General features: G+C 38.2%; 1 protein-coding gene across 2 annotated transcripts in view; it reads left to right on the forward strand.

The window, feature by feature from the left end:
* Positions 1-21,817, forward strand: part of ESR1 (estrogen receptor 1) — a 368,696-nt gene that overhangs the window by 155,211 nt on the left and 191,668 nt on the right. For both annotated transcript variants that reach the window (XM_021716020.1, XM_021716021.1), the window contains one exon: positions 20,867-20,983. In XM_021716020.1, coding sequence (XP_021571695.1) covers positions 20,867-20,983 — 117 coding nt within the window. The remainder of the gene's footprint in view (positions 1-20,866; positions 20,984-21,817) is intronic.

The following is a 21,817-nucleotide window of genomic DNA, read 5'->3' on the forward strand; positions in this document are numbered from 1 at the left end:
CTTTTTTCTTTAAAAAAATATAAGAAAGCAAGAATAGAAAGGAAGGAAGGAAGGGGAGGGAAGGAAGGAAGGCAAGAAGGAAGGAAGGAAGGGAGAGAGGAAGAGAGGGAGGGAGGAAGGAAGGAAGGAAGAAGGAAGGAAGGAAGGAAGGAAGGAAGGAAGGAAGGAAGGAAGGAAGGAAGGAAGGAAGGAAGGAAGGAAGACTTGAGTCAGAAAACATTGCATTGATGAGAAGCTGATGTTCTGCTTCTGGAGATCAACTGTGAAGTCCCAGGCAATTCTGAACTCTGCATTGGTGGCTCCTGGTTGTCCCAGGGCAGAGTTAGCAATGTGATCACATACTCAAAGGGCATCTTCTCTGTGCAAATGTGCCCCTATGAAAAACTGTTTTTTTCTTGCCTAAGAACAGAAATGGAGTATTTTGTTGCATTAACTCTTAGATATTTTGAGAGCGTCTTTGGGATTTTCTTTTTAGAGAGATTACATTTTCTCATATGGCTATCATAATGCTGGAATGCCTTTGTCCAAGTTAATTTAGTTTAGGGGACCATTCAGTTTTTTTTAAAGCCCTTTATTTTCATCTTTTTGAAAAGGGAGTGTTTTTAAAATAGCAAGAATAGTACCAGATAAGTCCCTTTGCTCTTGTGCAGTTTGCTTTGCAGATGGCGAAATGCATTAGAGTCAAGAAACCATTGAAGTAGCCAAAGTGAGAGGTCAAGAAAGTTGGATGGAACTGGGAGAACAGCAGAAAGTTACAAGCTGAGCAGCACACCTGCACCATGTGTGAAAGGAGAGGCAGTGGTTGACTAGCAAGTAGAACTTGGGCAATTCAGTTGGATTTTTTTTATTTTAAGGATGTGGGATGCAATTCAGGATTAGATATACAAATAATTATTGTACAGGTAAAATTTGGGGCTCACTTTGGTCCCAAATTCACCTGGTTTGAGATACGGTATGCTTATTGATGAAGTGTACCTCCCCTTCCCTCCCCTGGCAGTTTCCCACTACTGCCAATCCCTTTTTTATAGTATTATGATCATTGCTCAGGGTGCGCTTATGAGTGAGAACATGCAGTACTCAGTTCTTTGTCTCTGTGATAGATCACTGAGTATTATAGACTCTAAATCCATCCAAGTTGCTGCGAAGTTCACGAAGATACCTGTGCATGCATGTTTATTGCAGCACTATTCACAATAGCAAAAACTATGATGGGCAGCCAACTGTGCTGCCCATCAAAAGTGGAGAGGAAACAAAAAATGTGGTACATATACACGATGAAATATTACACAGCCATAAAGAAGAACAAAGTTAAGAACTTTATAGCAAATTGGATTGGATTTTGAGGGAGAGGAAAGGGTTGCATGTTGATTTTCTAGATGACTGAAAGAACACTGAGACTGAGGCTTTATGAGATCTTAACAAATGGTGTGTTTGGGTCACTGGGAATTGAATTTGTTAGAACCAGAAAGGAACTGAATTTGAAATATGTTCTGGCCCACCACTCTACCTCTGGATCTTTTCCTATCTGCCTTTAGTATTTTTTAAAATTAATTTTATTATTTATTTATCTTTATTTTATTATTGACTTGACTTTATTATTAAAGTCAGAATTAGGTACATGAGTAGTCTACATGCAGGTGAAGTTTAATATTCAAGTCAGGACTAGGTACATGAGTAGTCTACATGCAGGTGAAGTTTAATATATTACTTTCAATCTTTCAATTTTTTTTCATCCTATAATTTAGCTTTGTATTTTAAGTAGAAACAAGACCACAATCATACCTGGTCTGGTACTGTCTTATTTAGGACTCCCCTTTTGCTTAAAACTGTAACTGGATTAGGGATCACTGTGATTTATAGTGCACAGTATGAAGTCATTTAAATACTTAATAGCGTATTTAAAATGAAAGGATTAGACATTAAAGACTGACTCATTTATCAAGAAATAACAGGTGAGACTGATTTACTTCTGTAGGACTTAGTAGTGACTGTTCCTTTCTTTAAATCAACTTTGTTTCAGTTACCAATTAAGTGGGGTGAACTGTTATAAAAAGGCTTGAGTCAGGCTATAGCAGTATTCTGAGAAAAACTTCTCAGGAGCAGACCTTATGCAGCTATCTGCTTTATACCTGTCATTATGACAGTAGAGGTGTAAGGGTCAGAAAAACAACTTTATGATCATCAACTTTTCCTTCTTTCTCCTATTTTTGATCTGGATTGTATTTTATTATAATTTATAATATATAGTTAATGAAGTGTTTATTAAATGATAACTTGCTTTACAAGTTGTAGTCACAGAAAAGTAGTTGTCATTCTTGTGACTTATCAGCAGTGTAGTCTTAGAAAAATTGTCTCATGTTAGTTAGGGCTTCTAGTTTTGAGTGAACAAAATCTCTGGGGGTTGGCGGGGGACAAAAATAAATGGACTTCAGCAGAAGGTTACTTGAGTGACTTGGTTAGCTACAAACATTACAGGGGTACAGTTGGACCTCATGACCACAGACCCAGGGACTGAGTGAGACTCAATTCAGTGTGTCAGCTTCATACTGTCTGCAAACCTGCATTTTCTCTAAGGTGGAAAGTGGAGTGGGTAACAGCTGCTAAGGTTCACATCCTGTGACATTCTTCCAGTTAGCAAATATTAGGGAAGGACTCTGATTGGCCCAGCTTTTGTCAGGGATATGTCTCTGGAACAACTGGCTGTTCTCAGGAGACAGTCACATGCACAGAGGTGACTCCTGTGAGATCATCGTGAGCCAGCTGTCCTCTCCCCACCCTGCAACTCAGTTGATATCTTCTATGCCTGATGGCTCTGAACGTCTATCTCCTCAATTCTAAATGTTGCAGTGGTTTCTGCCTTGCTAGATGGATGTGGTGATTAGAGGTAATGCTTAACCTTCACTCACTCTACAAAGAGTCATTGGCATCATTGCCTCCTATTGACTCTGTCAAGTTTCCTGTAGATATCTTTCTGCTCTGAAGCTAAGGAGAGAAGATAACATTTCATTATTGTGCTTCTAAATCCATCTTTACCCCTGGACTTCTTTTTCTTAAAAAAAAAAAACTTTATTTTTTGATTTTTGTTTTAAGTTATTTTAGAAATAAAAATTATAAACATTTAAGGTGTACAACATGTTTGTATATACATAGACATAGTGAAGTTATTACTGCAGTCAAACTAATTAACATATCCTTCTCCACACATGCTTACCATTGTGGGGAAGGGATGAACATCTGAAACCTACTCTCTCAGTAAATGTCCAGTATTTATTAACTATAGTCATGTTGTACATTAGACTTCTTTTTCCTACATAAGTGCAACTTTGTACCCTTTGATCCAACACCTCTCCATTTTCCACACCTTTCTACCCTGAAATTATGATATATTGTATATATGCATACACACATACATTTACACCCCCCCATACACACACAATGGAATATTATTCAGTTTTTAAAAAGGAGATCCTGAGGCTGGGCATGGTGTCTCATGCCTGGTAATCTCAGCACTTTGGGAGGCTGAGACAGGAGGATTGCTTGAGCCCAGGAGCTTGAGACCAGTCTAGGCAACGTAGTGATACCTCGCCTCTACAAAAATGAAAAAACTTAGCTAGGTGTGGTGGTGCATGCCATAATCCCAACTATTCAATGAGGCTGAGGCGAAAGGATAACCTGAGCCTGGGAGGTCGAGATTGTGGTAAGCCATGATCACGCTGCTGCACTCTAGTCTTGGTGACAGAATGAGACCCTTACTCAAAAATAAAATAAAATAAAATAAAATAAAATAAAATAAAATAAAATAGAGATCCTGCCATTTGCAACAACCCGGAGGACATTATATTAAGTGACACAACCAGATACATAAAAAGAAAAATCCCCTTACTTCTTAAACTCAAATTTCTTTCTTATAACCAGCCCCTGAAAATTAGTTATCATTTCTGCTACAAACTAGTTACCATTTTTGCTACAAAACCAAAAGAAGAGACCGGAATATTTGAAAACTTTTCTGTGGATTTATGCCTCTTACCTGTGCTTTTAAAGCACATTGAGCTTTAGAGAGTAGGACTTGTGTATCCTTGGGTCTCTTATAATATCAAGTACATACATACACATAGCAGAGACTTAGAAAATTCCATGAATTTTCTTAATTTTCTTTCATTGGTGCATCTCTTTTTTTGGTAAAGTTTTTAACCAACCTTTCTTTACTTAAAATATACTTAAAAAAAACAAAGGCAAAAAACAAAGGTAGTGTTTAATCTATATGGTATGGAATTTGAAATAATATATTTTAAGTTAAAATTTGTTGAATATGAATTATTGAATATTCAGCTTGCTATTATGTCTTTGATAGTTTTATCGAGGAATACAGTCTTTTCTTTTTTTTTCATTTCTTTTTCCTCTTTATTTTATTTTAAAGATGTGGGGTACAAGTCAGAATTAGGTATATAAGTAATCTACATGCAGGTGCAGTTTGGGCCTCCAGCTGGTCCTCACTTCCCCTGGTTTAGGATCAGGTACCCTTAGAACATCATCTTTTCTTTCCATGAGAGCATTAACAAAGAATGGGCTCTGCTTCCAAACAAGCCTAGCATTTTGTAGTAAAATTAAAAAAAAAAAAACCCACAAAAAACTAAACTTCACAATAAGCTTTATAATTGCGGCTTCAAAATGGGATTTTGGAATGGCACCGAATTATTAATTAGCAGAAGGAGAATAGATTGCAAGAAGGCAATGATACCAAATTTAACACTTCTCAAAATATATTCTGTTAAATAACATATGATTTCTCTTCCCTGTTCTCACTTGTAAACAGTAAGGACCATTCAGGGAGCTTGAATCAGGAATCAATGTACTACTCTGTTTCACAGATTGGCTTAATAGTTTCAGGCTCACTCCAGACTATAGATGACAATTGCCCTTTAACTTCCTGAAGAGGCAATGATGATATTCATTGTAAAGTCCAGAAGTGAGTTGGTAGTCTGGATTAGATACTCTCTAGGAAACACATTATGACTTTTTCGCATTCCTGGATAGTTAGGCTGTGATTCTTGTTTTTTTTTTTTAAATTTTTAATATTTTTTAAATTTTATTTTTGTAGAGATGAGGTCTTGCTATGTTGCCCAGGCTGGTTTTGAACCCCCCGGGCTCAAGTCATCCTTTTGCCTCAGCCTCCCAAAGTGCTGCGATTACAGGCATGAGTCACCCTGTCCAGTCAGTTCTTGGTTGTTTAAAAAGGTGTTTGAATGTGTTTTGTTAAGAGGCTTAAATAAATGGCTGCTTTTCTTACATTTTTGCTTGCTTTTTCAAGTGTTAGAATAGTCTCCAGCTCTGACAGCAAGCCTTATGCTGACTGGAGTGAATTTTTTTGGATAGGACTAAAGGTTTTGCATGATTTACAACTGACTGCATAAATGTAGCCTAGCAAGTTATATGATTGAAGGGAATTACTTAGGGTAAAAATGGATTGTTTAACTACTAAGAAAATTATAGGTTATTATAGATTGGTTTGAGGGTATTGTCTTTTCATGCTGTCCTTACGATTTGAGCTCTGTTAGTTTGGAGATTTAGTATCTAATAATGATAATAGTTAATGTTTAATGAATACTTGCCCTGTCCCAGGCTCTATGTTACTTGTCTTGGATGAATCATCTCACTTAATCCTCCACAAATTTGAGGAAGTCAGCACTGTAATTACTCACATTTTATAGATGAAGTAACCAAGGTATGTAAGAAACAAAACCTGTACTGAACCTGCCTAGTCTGACTGAAGAGCCTGACTCTTAATGTGCCGTGTTCTATTGCCTCCCTCAAGGGAGTGCTTCCAAAAGGGACACTGGAAGCGAGGACTGTCACCTGTCCATGGCCAGCTCCTTGTCCCACTAGGCTAACAGACAAGAGAAGGGGAACACAGAGTTGACTGGGATTAGTTTTGATTGCCAAGGGGAAACGGGACGGTTATCATGCAATGATCTGAACCCAGGACGCCATGTGCCTCCTTGAATCTTGTCAGGATGATGCCATCCTCCACTTGGAGAGGAGACCAAGACCCCTCAGGAATAAAGGCTTTGGTCAGCCCCAAAGCAAGAGGCAAGTGGCCCAGCTCAGGGAGACGAGTCACAGATAGACTTGGAATGGCTTTGTGACAGACCAAACTGGAGACAGAGACTGGAGCCTCCGCCTGTGGTTTGGGTTTCGGCCGCTTATTCTTTGACGAAATATCTGAAGATTGAAAAACACAACTTACACTTAGCCTTTTTCCTATTCTGTATAAAAAATGTGGTAGTTTTCTTTTTCTTAACCAGGGTCTGGTGGTTAAGTTTATTACTTAGTCTGTGGGTTGCAGAGTGAAGAGAAATAAGCACAGGATAGGATGGTAGTAGAGCCAGAAAAGAAATGGAGTTTTTTGACGCTGAGCTGGTGTTGGCTTGAAATGTCTTATATATATATTTCTTTTTCAGTTGTTAAAAAAACCCAGCAACTGAATACACAAGGTTAAATGTTGATAAAATCATCAATGAATTGTTAAATGTACATATTGAAAGGTTGAAGTCTTCTTCTGGTCTTGTATGAAAGACTACAGTCCATTTCTTAATGGGTAGATACTATTAATGGTTTCTTATGAAAATTACATATTACAAACATGTGCACATCCACATGAATATTTTGGTAATGTAAGTGACATTATACTCTGCACATTATTCTGTGCCTATCTTTTCTTACTGGATATTGGAGATCTTCCACATTAGTGCATGTGAGTCTCATTCATTTTTTTAAATGGCTATATGTGGGGGGACCCCAAAACTCCCAGAATTTCTTTATTAAAAAATTGTGTATTTATTCTCATATGTTTAAACTTCAGTCACTTTCAAAGTACTCTCTATCTGATACAATACACCTATTGAGATGCTTCTTCCACCGTTCAAAACAGTTTTCAAACTTATCAGTTTAGATGTCTTTTAGTGTTTTTGCCATTTTTTGTTTCACTGCTTCCCATTGGCAAGAGGATTTTTTTCATCTGGGGAAACAAAGGGAAGTCTCTCAGGACAAAACTGGGTGAATAGGGAGGGTGAGGTATGGGGGTCATGCTGGTTTTGGTCAACAACTGCCGAGCACTCTGTGTGGTATGGGCAGGTGCATTGTCATGGTGGAAGAACCAGTCACTTGTTTGCCATAACTCGGGAAGTTTCTTCCGCAAATCATAATGCAACCCTTTCAAAACTTCCAGATAAAAATTTTGGTTGACCATTTGGTTGACCAGAGGGACGAAGTCCCAGGGTACTACAAGAGAACTGCCCTCCAAAGGATAATTTCAATTTTTTCAGGGGTCCCCCTTATACATTAGTCCACAGTATGGAGTAATACTACCTTTTATCAGTATAAAACTTTATGGTTGGCAAAGTGTTTACATGTATTATTTTACTGGGTCATATAGCAGTTATTAATGGAGGTATCAAGTGGCCAAGAGGGGTTGCCTAATTCACCTAATACTTCATGGAACCTGGGACTCAAACACAAGACCAGTGCTCTTCACACTCTAACATTCCCTAAATAGACTTATGTTACTGTGTCTTGGTGCGTTGACCACTAAGTTGAACTAAACTTTTTGGAAGCAGTACAAAGATCACTGATCTGGAACATCAAGAAGCCAGATGAAAAGGAAATAGGACCCCCAGGAGAGTGAGAAGAGAATAACTGAAGTTTAGAACTAAAATGGACCCTAACGATCAACAGATTCATAACTTTCCTTTTAGCGATGAGGACCTAGGTGTGGCTTGCCGACATTAAATAGCATGTTCAGGCCACAGAGCTGGGCCATTTTCTTTCCTGAGGCTAGTTCTGGGGAGGGAAGGAAAGGGAGACGCTAGATTTTTTTTTTGACTCTCTTGTTCTCATCAGCTAGAATGGGGTGTGGACAGGATGCAGGCCGAGAAACCAAACACCTTTGAAAAATGAGAACACTCCTTTCCAACATGTGATACTGCTTGTCTGATATAACTTTCTGCTGGGGCAGTATGACTATGTAGATTTTAGCTGTCTAGATGCCTAGGTGGTAAGGATTTTAATATTACTCCTGCTTTTGTTTACCGGGCATCTTATATTCACAAAGCTGTTTGCCAGCATGCAGAATTACTACAGCAGACATCAAGAAACTATTCCCAACTATGAGAACTATAAAATGCTATCCCTCTATGCTAGTTTGTGTAAAATTTACCATGTCAATAAGGACACATAAATATAAATTATTTCTCCTTATGCATAGGTTTTGTTTGTTTTATCAAACAACTATCCCATAAAGGTTCAATGACAATAAAATGAATGGAAACAAGTATTTATTTATTTCTCCTTGTTAGAATAAATTGTTGGTTAAACGGAGACAGTTATCTCTAAGTCCGACAATCTTTTGGTTTGTTCCTTATTTTTGAAATGGACTTAGACCCATTTTGGAAAAAAGTATGATTGAACTCAAGGAACCCTCTGACCATTGAATCAGAAGTTCCTGGCTGTTCTCTCATTACTCTTAAAAATTTTTTTTAATTTTAAAGATGTAGAGTGCAATTCAGGGTTAGGTATACAAATGGTTATTATGCAAGTACCCTTGTTGATAAGGTGTGCTTTCCCTCCCTCCACTGGCCATTTTCCACTACTGCTAATCTCTTTCTTATGGTATTATCATAATTATTCAAGGTCTACTTATGAGTGAGAACATGTGGTATTCAGTTCTTTGCTTCTGTGATAGATCAGTGAGTATGATAAGACTCTAAGTCCATCCAAGTTCCTGCGAAGTTCATAAGTTTGTCCTTCTTTATGCCTGCGTAATATTCCATTGTGTATATGTACCACATTTTAAAAATCCAGTTCACTCTTGATGGGCAGCACCGTTGGTTCCATGTTTTTGCTGTTGTGAATAATGCTGCAATAAACATGCATATATAGGTACCTTTTTAATAGAGTGATTTGAGTTCCTCTGGGTATATTCCCTCTCATTACTCTTATCAAGATTGCTGGAAGGAACTTTGCCTAGGACGGCTGATTTGGGAGAGCTCCTGAAGGTGGGTAAAGCCCCTTATTTAGCACATGGAGGGTCTCCAAATCTACAGGAAAGCATTCAGTTTGTGGCAGCTTGAGGAACATTTATATCCCACCACCACCACCACCACCACCACCACCACCAAGGCACCAAAATGACCTAGACATGGGAGGATGGAAAAATGTACTTATCCATTATTCTAGGAATCTAGGCAGTAAGCCCAGCCCTGCTAAGGGCTTCTGAATTTTATTTTCTTGCTCTGATCACTAGATCATTTTTCTCTTTCTTGTTCTTCAGCTTAGGACGAGGACAGTTTGAAGTTGCTTCTACTACTTTTGGACACAAGAGTTTAGGCTTTAAATGGGTGCAAGCAGGAAAATGTGGAGAATTCTCTGGAAACAACTGAACAGAGTAAAGGAGGGGAGTGTAGAGGTGAGCTAAATGCTTCATGGCATGGAACTAATCATACCAATTGTCACACTTCTTGCCTCTTTGTTCAATGCTTATCTATTGTCCTAGAAGGAGCAATTTCAGAAAGTCCTTTTCGAGTTGTAGAATAGCACTTGCTTACTTGTTGAGTCCTGAGAGGCATTAAGGAAAGCGGTTCATTGTCCCTGGGGTGTTACAGTGAGATGGTGGTCACTGATTTCATTATGTTTTCCTTTATTGCAGCTGTTGGTTTGATCCTTTGCCAGGTGCTTAAAACAATTGTGGTTTTGCAGATGGTAAGTGAGAGAGGCTGGGCAAAAAGAGAGCTCATATCATTGCTTGGGCCAAAATTTTTTAGCAGACTGGGGTCTAACGAGGGCAAATAGAGGATTCCTTCTTTACTCCATTTTCATTTAGAAAAAAGAAACTTTTCAGGACAATTTTCTTTTCTAGAATTCCTTTGGTTGAAAAAGTATATATCTTTGAAAATTTACTTAGATGCAAATAATATTTTTTGTTCCATTTAGAAAATAAAAGTAAGATGCTAGTTTGAGGTGGTTGTTATCACTGATAAGATTAATTAGAAACTGATTAGCTGTGAAAATATAATTTGAGATGCATTATAAAGGCATACCATTTTTATTTGCATGCCATTGTATACAGATGTGGTTGTGAAACAGTTCAAATCATGGTACATTGAATGTCCTCCCTGGATTTTTAGGAATGTGGTCATGGAGACAGCCAAATTCTGCTTCATTTTGATTGGCTCATTGTATTGGCTGTAAATCAGGGATAGTCACTTTAATATGTGAGTCAAAATTTATTTCCAAACATAATACTGCAGTTGTTCTTTCATAGGATATAAATTTCTTATTTATTTCCTCAATAGCTTGCTTTCTGCTTCCTCTCCTTATTTTATGTTAGAGTTTGTGGAAAGGTTTTTCAGAAAGATTTTTTTATGTCATTGTCCACTGATGACTACCTTTCATGTGATTATTTGCTTATATTTTGGAAGATTGAACTATAGGAATGTTAAGAATCACAGGTTATGGAAACAACTTTGTTCTTGCTTTTAAAAATTTTTTATTGTTTTTGAATTTTAATTTTGGAGGATACATGAACAGGTTAGATACATAGGTATATTGCATGATGGTGTGGTTTGGGCTTCTGAAATGCCCTTCTAATGATCCCATAGTAATTCCATTAGGGAATTATATTTTTATTAGAGTTTAAAGTATAATGATATTTAGGTGTTCTGGTTCAGTCATCATCAAGTTCTTTTTATTTCACCAACTCCACTGTGGTTGTCCTGGAAGAACTAGAACTTGTGAATGAGACAGACTTGGATTTTAATCATGGCTCTGCCATCTACTAGCCAAGTGACCTTGAACAATTTAGACAATCTCTTGGAGCCTCAGTTTTTGCTTCTAGAATCTGGGAATGAGAGTAACCCAACTCACTGCTTGTAGTAATTAGATGAGGCAAAGAGCTGAATTCACCCAGCAGGGCACCTGGTCCATGGAAGCATATGGGCTTTGCTGTGCTGCAGTGTTTGGGCCCTGAGAGTGTTGCACAGAAAGAAATCTGAATAGACCAACTTTGTGATTCCGGTCCTGACTGCCTCACATAGATGCTTCCGACCTTCAACTTCTTTTTTAAATTTTATTTATTTTTATTTTTTATTATGAAGTTGTGGGGTACAGTTAAGGGTTAGGTATACAATTGCGTTTCATTCAGGCACCCTGTTAATATGGGGTGTTTCCCCGTTCCCAGACAGATATTTGCTACTGTTAATCCCATCTCCCCCCCCCATAGTTTCCCAGTACCGTCAGTCATTTTCTTATAGTATTGCATTGGATATTTAAGGTCCATTATATGAGTGAGAACATGTGATACTCGGATCTTTATTTCTGTGAGAGGTCACTCAGTATTATAGACTCTAGTTCCATCCAGGTTGCTGTGAAATTCATGATTTTGTTCTTTTTTATGGGTTGCGTAGTATTCCATCATGTATATCTCCGGTCCCAGCCCCCTCCAGCTCCCTCCCTGGCTGCATTGTCTTCAACTTCTTTTTAAAAATTTGTGGTAAGATATACAGAATATAAAGTGTACTACTTTAATTATTTTTAAGTGTACAGTTCAGTGGCATTAAGTATATTTGCACTATTGTGAAACTAGATCTTTTTCATCATCCCAAACTGAAGCTTTTTATCTCTATATATGGATATATGACAGATATATGTGTGTGTATACACACACACACACACACACACACACACACACACACACACACACACACACACATTTATATATATATTTTGAGTCAGGTTCTTACTCTGTTGCCTAGACTGGAGTGCAGTGGCATTATCTCAGATCACCACAGTCACAGCTTGGGCTTAGGTGATCCTCCACTCCAGTCTCCTGAGTAGCTGGGGCTACAGGCATGTGCTGCCATGCCTGGCTAATTTTTTGTTTTGGTGGAGATGGTGTCTCACTATGTTGCTAAGGTTAATCTTGAACTCCTGGGCTCAAGAAATTCTATTGCCTCAGCCTCCTAAAGTGTGGGATTACAGGCGTGAGCCACTGTGCCTGGCCTCTGTACTTATTAACCAATAGCTCGCATTTTCTTTCCTTACAACTTCTGATAACCCTCTATACTACTTTCTGTTTTTATGAATTTGACTATTCTGGGTACTTCATATAAGTGGAAGCATTATAATATTTGTCCTTTCATGTCTGGATTATTTCACTTAGCATGATGTCTTCATGGTTCATGTTGTAACGTGTCAGAATTTCATTACTTTTTAAGGTTGAATAATATTCCATTGTATGAATATACTGCACTTTTTGTCTATTGATGGACATTTGGATTATTTCCACCTTTTGGCTATTGTGAGCTATGTTGCATGAACATGGGTATAAAAATATCTGAGTTTCTGTATTCAATTCTTACGGGTATTTCCCTGAAGGTGTAATTGCTAGATAATGTGGTCTCCCACTTCATTTTGACATGACTTCCAAGCTTTAGTGCTGCATTTGCAACACCCTTCTGGATAGTTGCTGTTAGTGTACCACTGAAAGCTAAAATACAACATGTTTAAAATTGTTCCACACCTCTTCTTGCCACCCCTTCCTAAATCAGATCTTTTTGATTAATGGTAAGAACAGTATTCAAGACATCCTGGCATATGCAATCTTTGACTTTCTTCTCCACCTCCCTTTAGCTCTAGGTATTTGGCAAAGCTCTTTAAAACTTCACATCTCTCTGCCTCATCTATTTTACTACTCAAAGATGATTAGTAGATACTTTGGTATGATGTTTTTCCGTGGCATAACTTTGAATATTCTTAATCCTTCATTTTTTATGGCAGTCATACATTCCCACTTTCATTTAAAAACATTTTGAATTCTCCCTTCTAAAACAAATTCCTTGCCAGTCTTTCTTTTCTTTTGCTAGTCGACTCCAACAATATCACTGTGTTAACCTGTTCTTCAGTTCTACCCTGTAATTCCCATAACATTTCTTTCTTTTAGTTACAGTAAAAGTAATGTGTTGGATACTACCAAGACAAAGCATCACTCAAGAGTCAGGGGTTTGGGTAGTTGCTGGAAGTCAATATTTTCCTCAGAATGTGAGACAGGGCAAGACTTCTGCTCTATATAATCATGTCTAGGGGAGTTGGGCAGTGCATTTCATCCCTATGATGTAAGTCAAAATGTATTGTCCAAAGATTTCAATATTGGTTTGGTCTTAGTATTTGTCTTGCAGATATATTAAATAAGAGATAATAACATTGGGTTGGCTGTGTTCATCTACTTTTTGCTTTCTTGTATGTGAGCTTTCTAACAAGCAGAAAACTCAGTGGTCAGACAGTTGCGGAAAGAAAATCCTACCATTATTGCAATCTAGAAAGTAGACGGGTGTTCTTGAGTGAAGAGCTTGCTCATTTGGGAAGTTGGGCTTTCATGTATAAAGATTGTTAGAATGGATGAGAATTCAGCTTCTGGAATGGATGAGACCTTGGTTCATAACCAATCTGCCACTTACTTGCTGTGTGGCTTTGAGCAGACTTTTATCACAATTTTGCTTGTGTAAAATGGGAGTTAATATAATTCCTTTCTCTTAAAGTTGCTGGAAGATTAAGTGAAAAAGCAATCCATGTATAATGCAGTACCTGGCACATAATGCTTAATACTTAAAAGAATCAATGTCCTTAGAAGAGAGAATGTTTTGTCAGACAAGCTCATGAAAGTGCCCCCCAACAGAAAGTGAGCACAATGTGAAACAAACAAGCCAGAAGAGAAATATCTCTTGGAGGATCCTCCTCAGATCTGGGTGGTTGCTAGTTTATGTAACAGTGCTTATGAAAGTTCACCAGCATATTCTTATTATTTTCCCAAATTTTAAGGCTCAAAACTATGTGTTGACATGTTTTCTGTACCTTAACACCCAAGGATTATATAGTCTTTTACTGATAAAATTAAAACACCATAGGTTTCCCTTTGGCCAAATATGTGTGGGATCCTGTGATTCCACATTAAATTTAAAGCTGCATTTAACACTCTGTAAGTATAGACCGGTAGAAGTAGAAAGAAATTCAGAATTTGGCATTGTATTTGTCAACTTAAACTATTTCTTTACAGTTCCTAGATGCTTCTAAGTTAAATAAACTCTAGTTAATTTCATGTAAATATTCCATGAGAACCTTTAATAAAGAGACTGTGAAGGTAGCCAAGCTCTACTAGATGTTAGTAACGTTTATGGGTCAATCAGGTATAAAAAAAATAGGACTTTGAAAATAAAATATCATTTTGTTGAAATCTTCCAGTGAGGTTTTTTCAACAGGATTAGCTAAATTTGGTTTTTATTTAATGGGTAGGTTCTTAAACATTGGAGAGTTCATTTATCTTGCCGAATTCATTCTCATTTATAAACCGTAAAATATGAACAGTTAGCTAAATGCTCAATTGTGTTGACATGAAATGTTAAGTGTTTATTCCTTAGCTGAATCAAATCATTTTCCAGTTTATGTACTTGGCTTTTTGCCTAACCTCGTGAAAATCTCCTTGATTTTAATGTTCCTTGATTTTAATGCTTTTCTCCTTGATTTTATTGTATATATTTTTAGAGAGCTCATTTATTTAAAGAATCATAAAATGAGAGTTGATGTCATAGATTTTGAACTTTCCCAGTCATGAATTAAATCAGTGTGTGTGCTTCCTTAGGTGTGTTGTAAGCTTGTGGGACACTTTGAAATGTGTCAACTAGAGATGAAAATAGTTAGAAAGCACAGTTCGAGTATAACTTCTGACTCCACAAAGTTAGAATGTAATAAATAAAAAAAAAAAGAAAAAAAACTATATTATATACTTATGTTACAGAACTTCATTATTGAGGCAAATTGATCTTCAAATGTATGGGCTGTGATTGAGGCAAGTATTTTTTAGAATCTTTGTATTCAACTATTAAGCTAGAGAAGAACCCTTTGAACTTCAACTGCTTCTAGAAAATGAGTCAAAGGCTGAACATTTTATATGTTTTATGTGTAAATAAACCTTTCTTTCAGGATATGTCTGTCCCCCCCAGTACTTCAACCTTGTTAATAATTCATTTATAATAATTTCTATTTTCTTTTCTTTTTTTTTTTTTTGAGTTGGAGTCTCACTCTGTCACTCAGACTGGAGTGTAGTGACCGCTCCTGGCCAGCGCAGCCTCGACCTGCTGGGTTCCGGCGATCCTTCCGCCTCAGCCTTCCAAATAGCTGGAACTACAGGCGCGCGGTACCACGCCCGGCTGATTTTTTGATTTATTGTAGAGATGAGGTCTCTCCAAGTTGCCCAGGCGGGTCTCAACCCTCATGCTCAGGTAGTTCACTCACCTCGGCCTCCCAAAGCGCAGTATTACAGGCTGAGCCACCAAGCCCGGCCAATAATTTCTATTTTCAATGGGAAGTAATACAATACACCCATTACATTGGCAGCTAAATGTGTTTTCTGGTGATGATGGTGAGGGAAGGGGAAAATGAATTGCAGAAGATGCTAATTTTAAAGGGTTTAGTAAACTTGTGAAGTAGAAATTTTTTAAAAGTTAAAAACACCTTATGAAGACAAATCGTTATTAGTAAATTGAACTATATTAAAATGCATACATAACCAAAATTTTGAGGGGAGATTCACATTTTAACTCAGGAAAACATTTCTATGAAGAACAATCTTTACAATAATTAGAACACATTGATTTTTATTTGGGGCAATCATGAAATACACTCATATTAGGAAACCAGACAAGCATCAAGAAAGAATAGTGAAGATAATTTATGGGCAGTACTGACTTTATGGTTCACTTCTTGGCCCTCCTCATCTGTGCCGACCTGCTGCTCTGTGTTAATGCCTGGCCCCATCCAGTGCTGAAGAGCAGATCACTCTCCTTCGACTGGGTTCTTGCTCCTCCTGCCACCCTTAGGACCAAGCCTTGCTCCTATGGACCTGAGTTGTGGGAGCCTGAGGTATAATGGTCATGATTTTGTTGAGGGTCATGACCTTCTTACTTATCACTTCCTTCATTGAACCCCAATCTGCCTCCTAGAAGACATTTGCTCCACAGATAGAGTTGTGTGTGGGGGTGGGGACAACACAGAGCTTAAGCATCTTTGTTTTGTTCAGATAACAGATACCTTTTGAGTTCCACTCTGTGCCTGAGAAAGTGTTGGGCACAGAATCAGTGGTGATAAATCCTTTGCTAAGTCTGAACTGATCTGGGGATTGAGACAAGCAGTCAAACCCAGTGTGGCCAGTGCTGTGCTGGGACACAAGCTAGGAATGATTAGAGGGGCAGAAATGATTTTGCAGAGGAAGTGATACCTTGACTGGCACATTAAAAGATGAGTAGGAGTCAGTTGGATCAAGAGTAGGAAAAGTGTGTTTCCATGAGAAAGAAGAGCACATGTGAAGTCTCAGTGCTGAGGAGGAGCACGGATTTTTTTTTTTTTTTTTTTAGTTGGAGTCTCACTCTGTTGCCCAGACTGGAGTGCAGTGGCCGCTCCCGGCCACGGCAGCCTTGACCTGCTGGGCTCTGGCGATCCTTCCACCTCAGCCTTCCGAGTAGCCGGAATTACAGGCATGCGCTACCATGCCCGGCTGATTTTTTGATTTATTGTAGAGATGAGTTCTCGCTCCCCAGGCGGGTCTTGAACCCGCGGGCTCAGGCAATCCACTCACCTCAGCCTCCCAAAGGCGCGGGATTACAGGCTGAACCACCGAGCCCGGCCGAGAACGGATATGTTAACAGAAAGTCATGGCTAGAACTTGGATGTGGCTTAGAGAGAGGGGAGAGAGGACGAGGAAAGGTATTAAGAAAAGCTTTGTGAAACTGTGTTAAGGCACTTCAATTTTATTTTTAGAGCTTGGAGAAGCCTCAGGATATTAAAGCAGAGTGGCATAATGGTGTTGGATTTTCAAAAAATTTCTCTGGCAACATGGTGAAAAATGATTGGCCGAGGAGGGTCAGAGGCAGAAGGTCACTCAGTGGGCTGTGACAATAATCTGGGCAGGAGATGGTATGGACTGTGGTGGTGATTGGGGGACCCAAGACAAAATTGGTTTTGTTTTGAAAAATAATTAGAACTCCATGGGTGTATGTGTGTGGTGGAGAGTGAAGAGGGAGACAGTCGGATCTAAAATAATACCCATATTTCAGGCTTCATGGAATGGTAATGAGTAGGAACGAATTGGTGAGGATAGGAGATAGCTCTGCTTGGGATACATGCATCTTGAAGAGTGTGACAGAGTCAAGTCTTGGTGGATGGGGGCACTTGGACATACAGTTCTGAAGCCAAGGAAAGAGATTTGGGCTGAGGTGACTGCCAGAAAAAACTAAGGAGAAAGTGTGACAGAAGGAAAAATCCGCAATATTAGATTTCTCTGAGGCTACTGCTTTTTAATCTCTACATATGGGGTCATTGTTAATTTTCATAACATGTGTAGACTTTCTGTGTGATGATAAAACAAAAACAACTGCTACTGAAAGAGGGAAAGTAAGAGAGAAGGAAAAAGAAAAAGGCGAGAGAAAGGAATCCCAGGGAAGCGCCTTATGAGTCCTATTGCCGCAGGAGCTGAGGTTGGCCTAGTGGTTCCTGTTTACAGGTGTCTCCCCTCCCCACTTTCTGGTTCTGTTTCACTTGCCTTCTGTCCCCTTCATTTATTACTAGTCAAACCCTAAGACTCTTTCTTTTTATTTTTTTTTTGGTGGGCAAGAAAATGGTGATGATTATTTTTCCAAACCTTTACCTGATGTTACATCTCGGCTTAGGCCTTTTGAGCTTGCTTCATCCAGGCCTAGCCAGGAAGAACTTTGGAGCCAATCTGGTCACAGGTACACAGTGTTCTTTTCAGCTAAAACAAAAAACAAAAACCCACACTGTATGTTTCACTAATACAGCTGGTGTGAATTGGCTTTTCAAAAAATTAACTCTACTTCAGGAAGATTTTCTCATTCATTTTTTTTCACAAGATCAAATGCTAAATTTTAAAAAGAAATTTCTTCTTGAAGCAACTTAAGTCCATTGCTTTAATAACACATGTTGACCAAGTTATACTTATAAAGAAAAAAAAATTACTTTGTTTTTCTTCTTCTGATGTGAGTTGAAGACTTATAAATAGTTGTTAAAGTTATTTGGTTAAGAATGTTTTATTGCATATATCAAATATGTACTTAGCACATTTTTCTTTTTGCCATTTTATCAATTCTAGCCTTGTCACAAAAAGTTTGCAGTATGAACATGATTATGTTGTGCACCTATTTTCCATTGTTGTTAAGAGATGAATCCAGTTGTAAAAATGTAGCATATTTTATGCGTTAGACATGTTAGTTCAGGAATTTCACTTGGTCCTACAAAGATACACATCTATGGTGGATGGCCAATACAAACGTCAGACTAAGCCAACTGGCTTTTGATCTATTTCAGTTCCCCCATTTTCTTCTGGCTTACAAAATAGCTGGTCATGGGAAGAAAGTGAGTCAAAGACATATTTGGTTTGAATGGTTATTGACTGTTTACTTCTGAGACAATGTACACTCTTTAAAAAATTTTTTTTTTAGATATGGGGTCTTGCTCCATCACCCAATCATGGAGTGTAATGGCACAGTCATGGCTCATACCTCAAATTCCTGGGTTCAAGAGATACTCCCTCCTCAGCCTTCTGAATAGCTAGGACTACACCACCACACTACACCACCATCTGGTCAAATACTCATTGTTTTTAGAGCTAAAATTGAACAACATATATTGCATAGGAGCCTAACTATTAAACATTTCTTTAAAGTATCAAAAGAATATACTTTTTGCTTGGAGTTAGCACCCACTCAAATAAATTTTGTTTCTGGTTCTAGTACTTCCTCAATTTTTCTTTATTAATAAGGAGAGTTCTAGAATTAATAACTGTGCCTGGATACTTGAGTCAGTGTGTGGTCTTTTACTGAAGTTACAGGTTTATAACTCTGCTGACTAGTTTGCTGGTTTCTATTATGCAATAGAAGTGTACAGATGTTAATTTTATTTGAAGCCTGTTTATACAGTGACTTTTACAATATGTATCTAAGTTTTATGAAACCAGCATTGCTTGTCAAGTCCCCACTCCACCCTATTCTAATTGGGACTAACCCTTAAGTTGAGTAAAGAACAAAGAACTCTGTAGTTAAAACCTTCCACGACATGTTGTGTCTTACCCTTGGTAAGTGGAACTACAGAGACTTAAGCAGAGAATATGAACTATAGGGTGAAATATATACTCAGTTTTTGTGGAGAGGGATGAGAAACATGTTTTTAAGTAGTATATATCATTCCCTTAGTCTAAATTGGGCATTATCCCAAGATATGTAAGAATGTAGGCTTATATAAACAAACTTCTTTATTAAAACATGTCAATATTTATTAATTTTTAAGTTTTAATGTTCTGCATACAATAAACCAGACATCTTTTGATGGATAAAGGAATGAAGGCAACTTCTAAGTCTTAAAACAGAAACTTCCGGTGGGCAATTGAACGTATGTACCTGGTACTCAGAGAAGAGTTGGACTGGGAGTATAAATTTGTGAGTGACTCATATTTGGTAATGATGGAAGCTGTGAGCATGGACTAGATTCTCTTGCAGGAGAACACGGAGAAGAGGGACTAAGATTGAGCCTAAGTGGCTCTGGCTTCATGCTGGATGGAGGGAAACGAATCTGCAAATAATACCCAGAAACCATAGCACGAGAGGCAAAAGGAACGCTGGGAGAGTTTTGTGTTTTGGAAGCTAAGCCTGTTTGAAGGAAGGGAGGTGTCAGTGTTGTCAGCTGCTTCAGATGGGTCAAGTATGAAGTAGCCTACAAAATAACCATTGAATTTGGTAACAGAAATCATAATCTTAGGGAAGCTGTTTTTGTAGGGGTTCCTAAGGTGGAAAACAGATTGGTGCCAGTTGAGCCATGCGGGAGGGGTAAAGAAAAGGAGATCTCAAGTGCAGGCATTTCTGAAGAGTTCAACTGGGAAGGAGGGACAAGGTGCAAGATCGAAGTTAAGAGAGGGTATGAGGCAAAGGGGACTACTTTTATGGGACAGACTTGCATGTGCAAAAGTCAGTGAGAAGCAGCATTTGAGCAAGAGATATTCAATAAACAGAAGAGGGAAAAAAGAACTAATCATAAAATAACAGTAATAACAAATGATATCTCTTGTGGGCTTATCACATCTAAAACATTGTGGTAAACCCTTGACAGACATTCTCACATTCAATTCTTAACATAATTTTACGTCGCGGGTGCCATTATTTTCTCTGGTTTACAGAAGAGGAATTTGAGACCCAGAGATATTAAATAGTTTGTTCTACTAATCAGTGATGTGCTAATTACTAACTGAACGATGGAACTTTGTCACTACCCAGCCTACCACCTCCGGTTTGAGGCTTGAATTTAAGTATTCTGTGCTTCATTTGAATATCTACTTAAAGAAATGCTTTAAATTATATTTTAGGAAAGGCCACTTTGAAACTGTCTGAAGATTCTATTTCTAAAAGCTCTACCCTGACAATTTTAGTCAGTTGCCTGGTTAAAAAAAAAAAAAAAGAAAATGGCTGTATCTACCGAGAAAATGTAACCTTGTGGGCACATATACAACCTCGCGCTGCAAAATATTGGCTGTGTGACCTGAGGGCGATTTGCTCAAAGAATTCCTGAAGCAACTGACTGCAGGAGAAATTAAATCCATGAGAGGTTTTGTGTGCACTTCAAGCAGGACAGGAAAAGGCAGGCAGGCTGTGTAGCAACTTAGTAAGGCCAAGCGAGTGATAGGAAAACATTCTCCAAAGGGCTAAGCTCCTGAGTGTCTAAGTTTCCTAAAATAATATTAATTCTGTCCTCTTGCTTTTAATAGGACATAATGACTACATGTGCCCAGCTACCAACCAGTGCACCATTGATAAAAACAGGAGGAAGAGCTGCCAGGCCTGCCGTCTCCGCAAATGCTATGAAGTGGGCATGATGAAAGGCGGTAGGTGCTTCTCACCCAGGGACCTTTGGGGGTGGTCTTGGCCACTGCCTGGCGCTGGCTATTTCTGTTCGAATAACAACTGTGGGAATTTATTGTTTCTTCTTCTAATGAAATGTTTTTCCTCTTATTTTTTCTTTGCAACAAAAGTATTTTGATAATACATTTTATTTTTAAAAAATAAAACCTGTTGAACTGGAAATTCTAACATGCCATTTTGTGTTTTTGATTTTCAATGTAAATAATTATATTTTAAACCAAAGGTGTGTGGGAGGCGGTGGTAGAAGGAAACGAAGACTGCTCAGTGAATTCTTCTAGAAACATTTTCCAGTTACTGCTTATATCACTAATGCTAAAAAAAATGATGTCTGAGGATAAACTTTTATAAATGTGAAAGCTAAGTAGCTCATTTGTAACCTTCCAGACTCTTACCATCCTTTAGGGAATTTGAATTTCAATCCAAAGGCAGTTTCCTCCTTTAGAAATTGTCTATTAGTCACTTTCTTAACCTCAGTGTCTCGCATGGTGCTGGGACAGTTAAATGATTACTGAGCACTAACAAATCCCAATGCACGCAAGACTTGTGCCTGTGGGCTTGTGTCTTTGTAGGTGTGTGTGTGTGTGTGTGTGTGTGTGTGTGTGTGTGTGTGTGTGTCTTCTTCTGTATCCAATCTCCCAGTTTTCTTATGCAGGAATCTGGACTCCAGTAGTTCTGGGATATTGGATTCTCCATAAAAGTGGTTGCCTGATTGAGTTCATTGTATTCTTATTTATTTGTTTATTTATTTATTTGAGTTGGAGTCTCACTCCATCGCCCAGACTGGAGTGCAGTGGCCG

The sequence above is a fragment of the Carlito syrichta genome, unplaced genomic scaffold (genome assembly GCF_000164805.1).
Source record: "Carlito syrichta isolate Samal-C Ts95f unplaced genomic scaffold, Tarsius_syrichta-2.0.1 Scaffold308114, whole genome shotgun sequence".
NCBI lineage: Eukaryota > Metazoa > Chordata > Mammalia > Primates > Tarsiidae > Carlito > Carlito syrichta.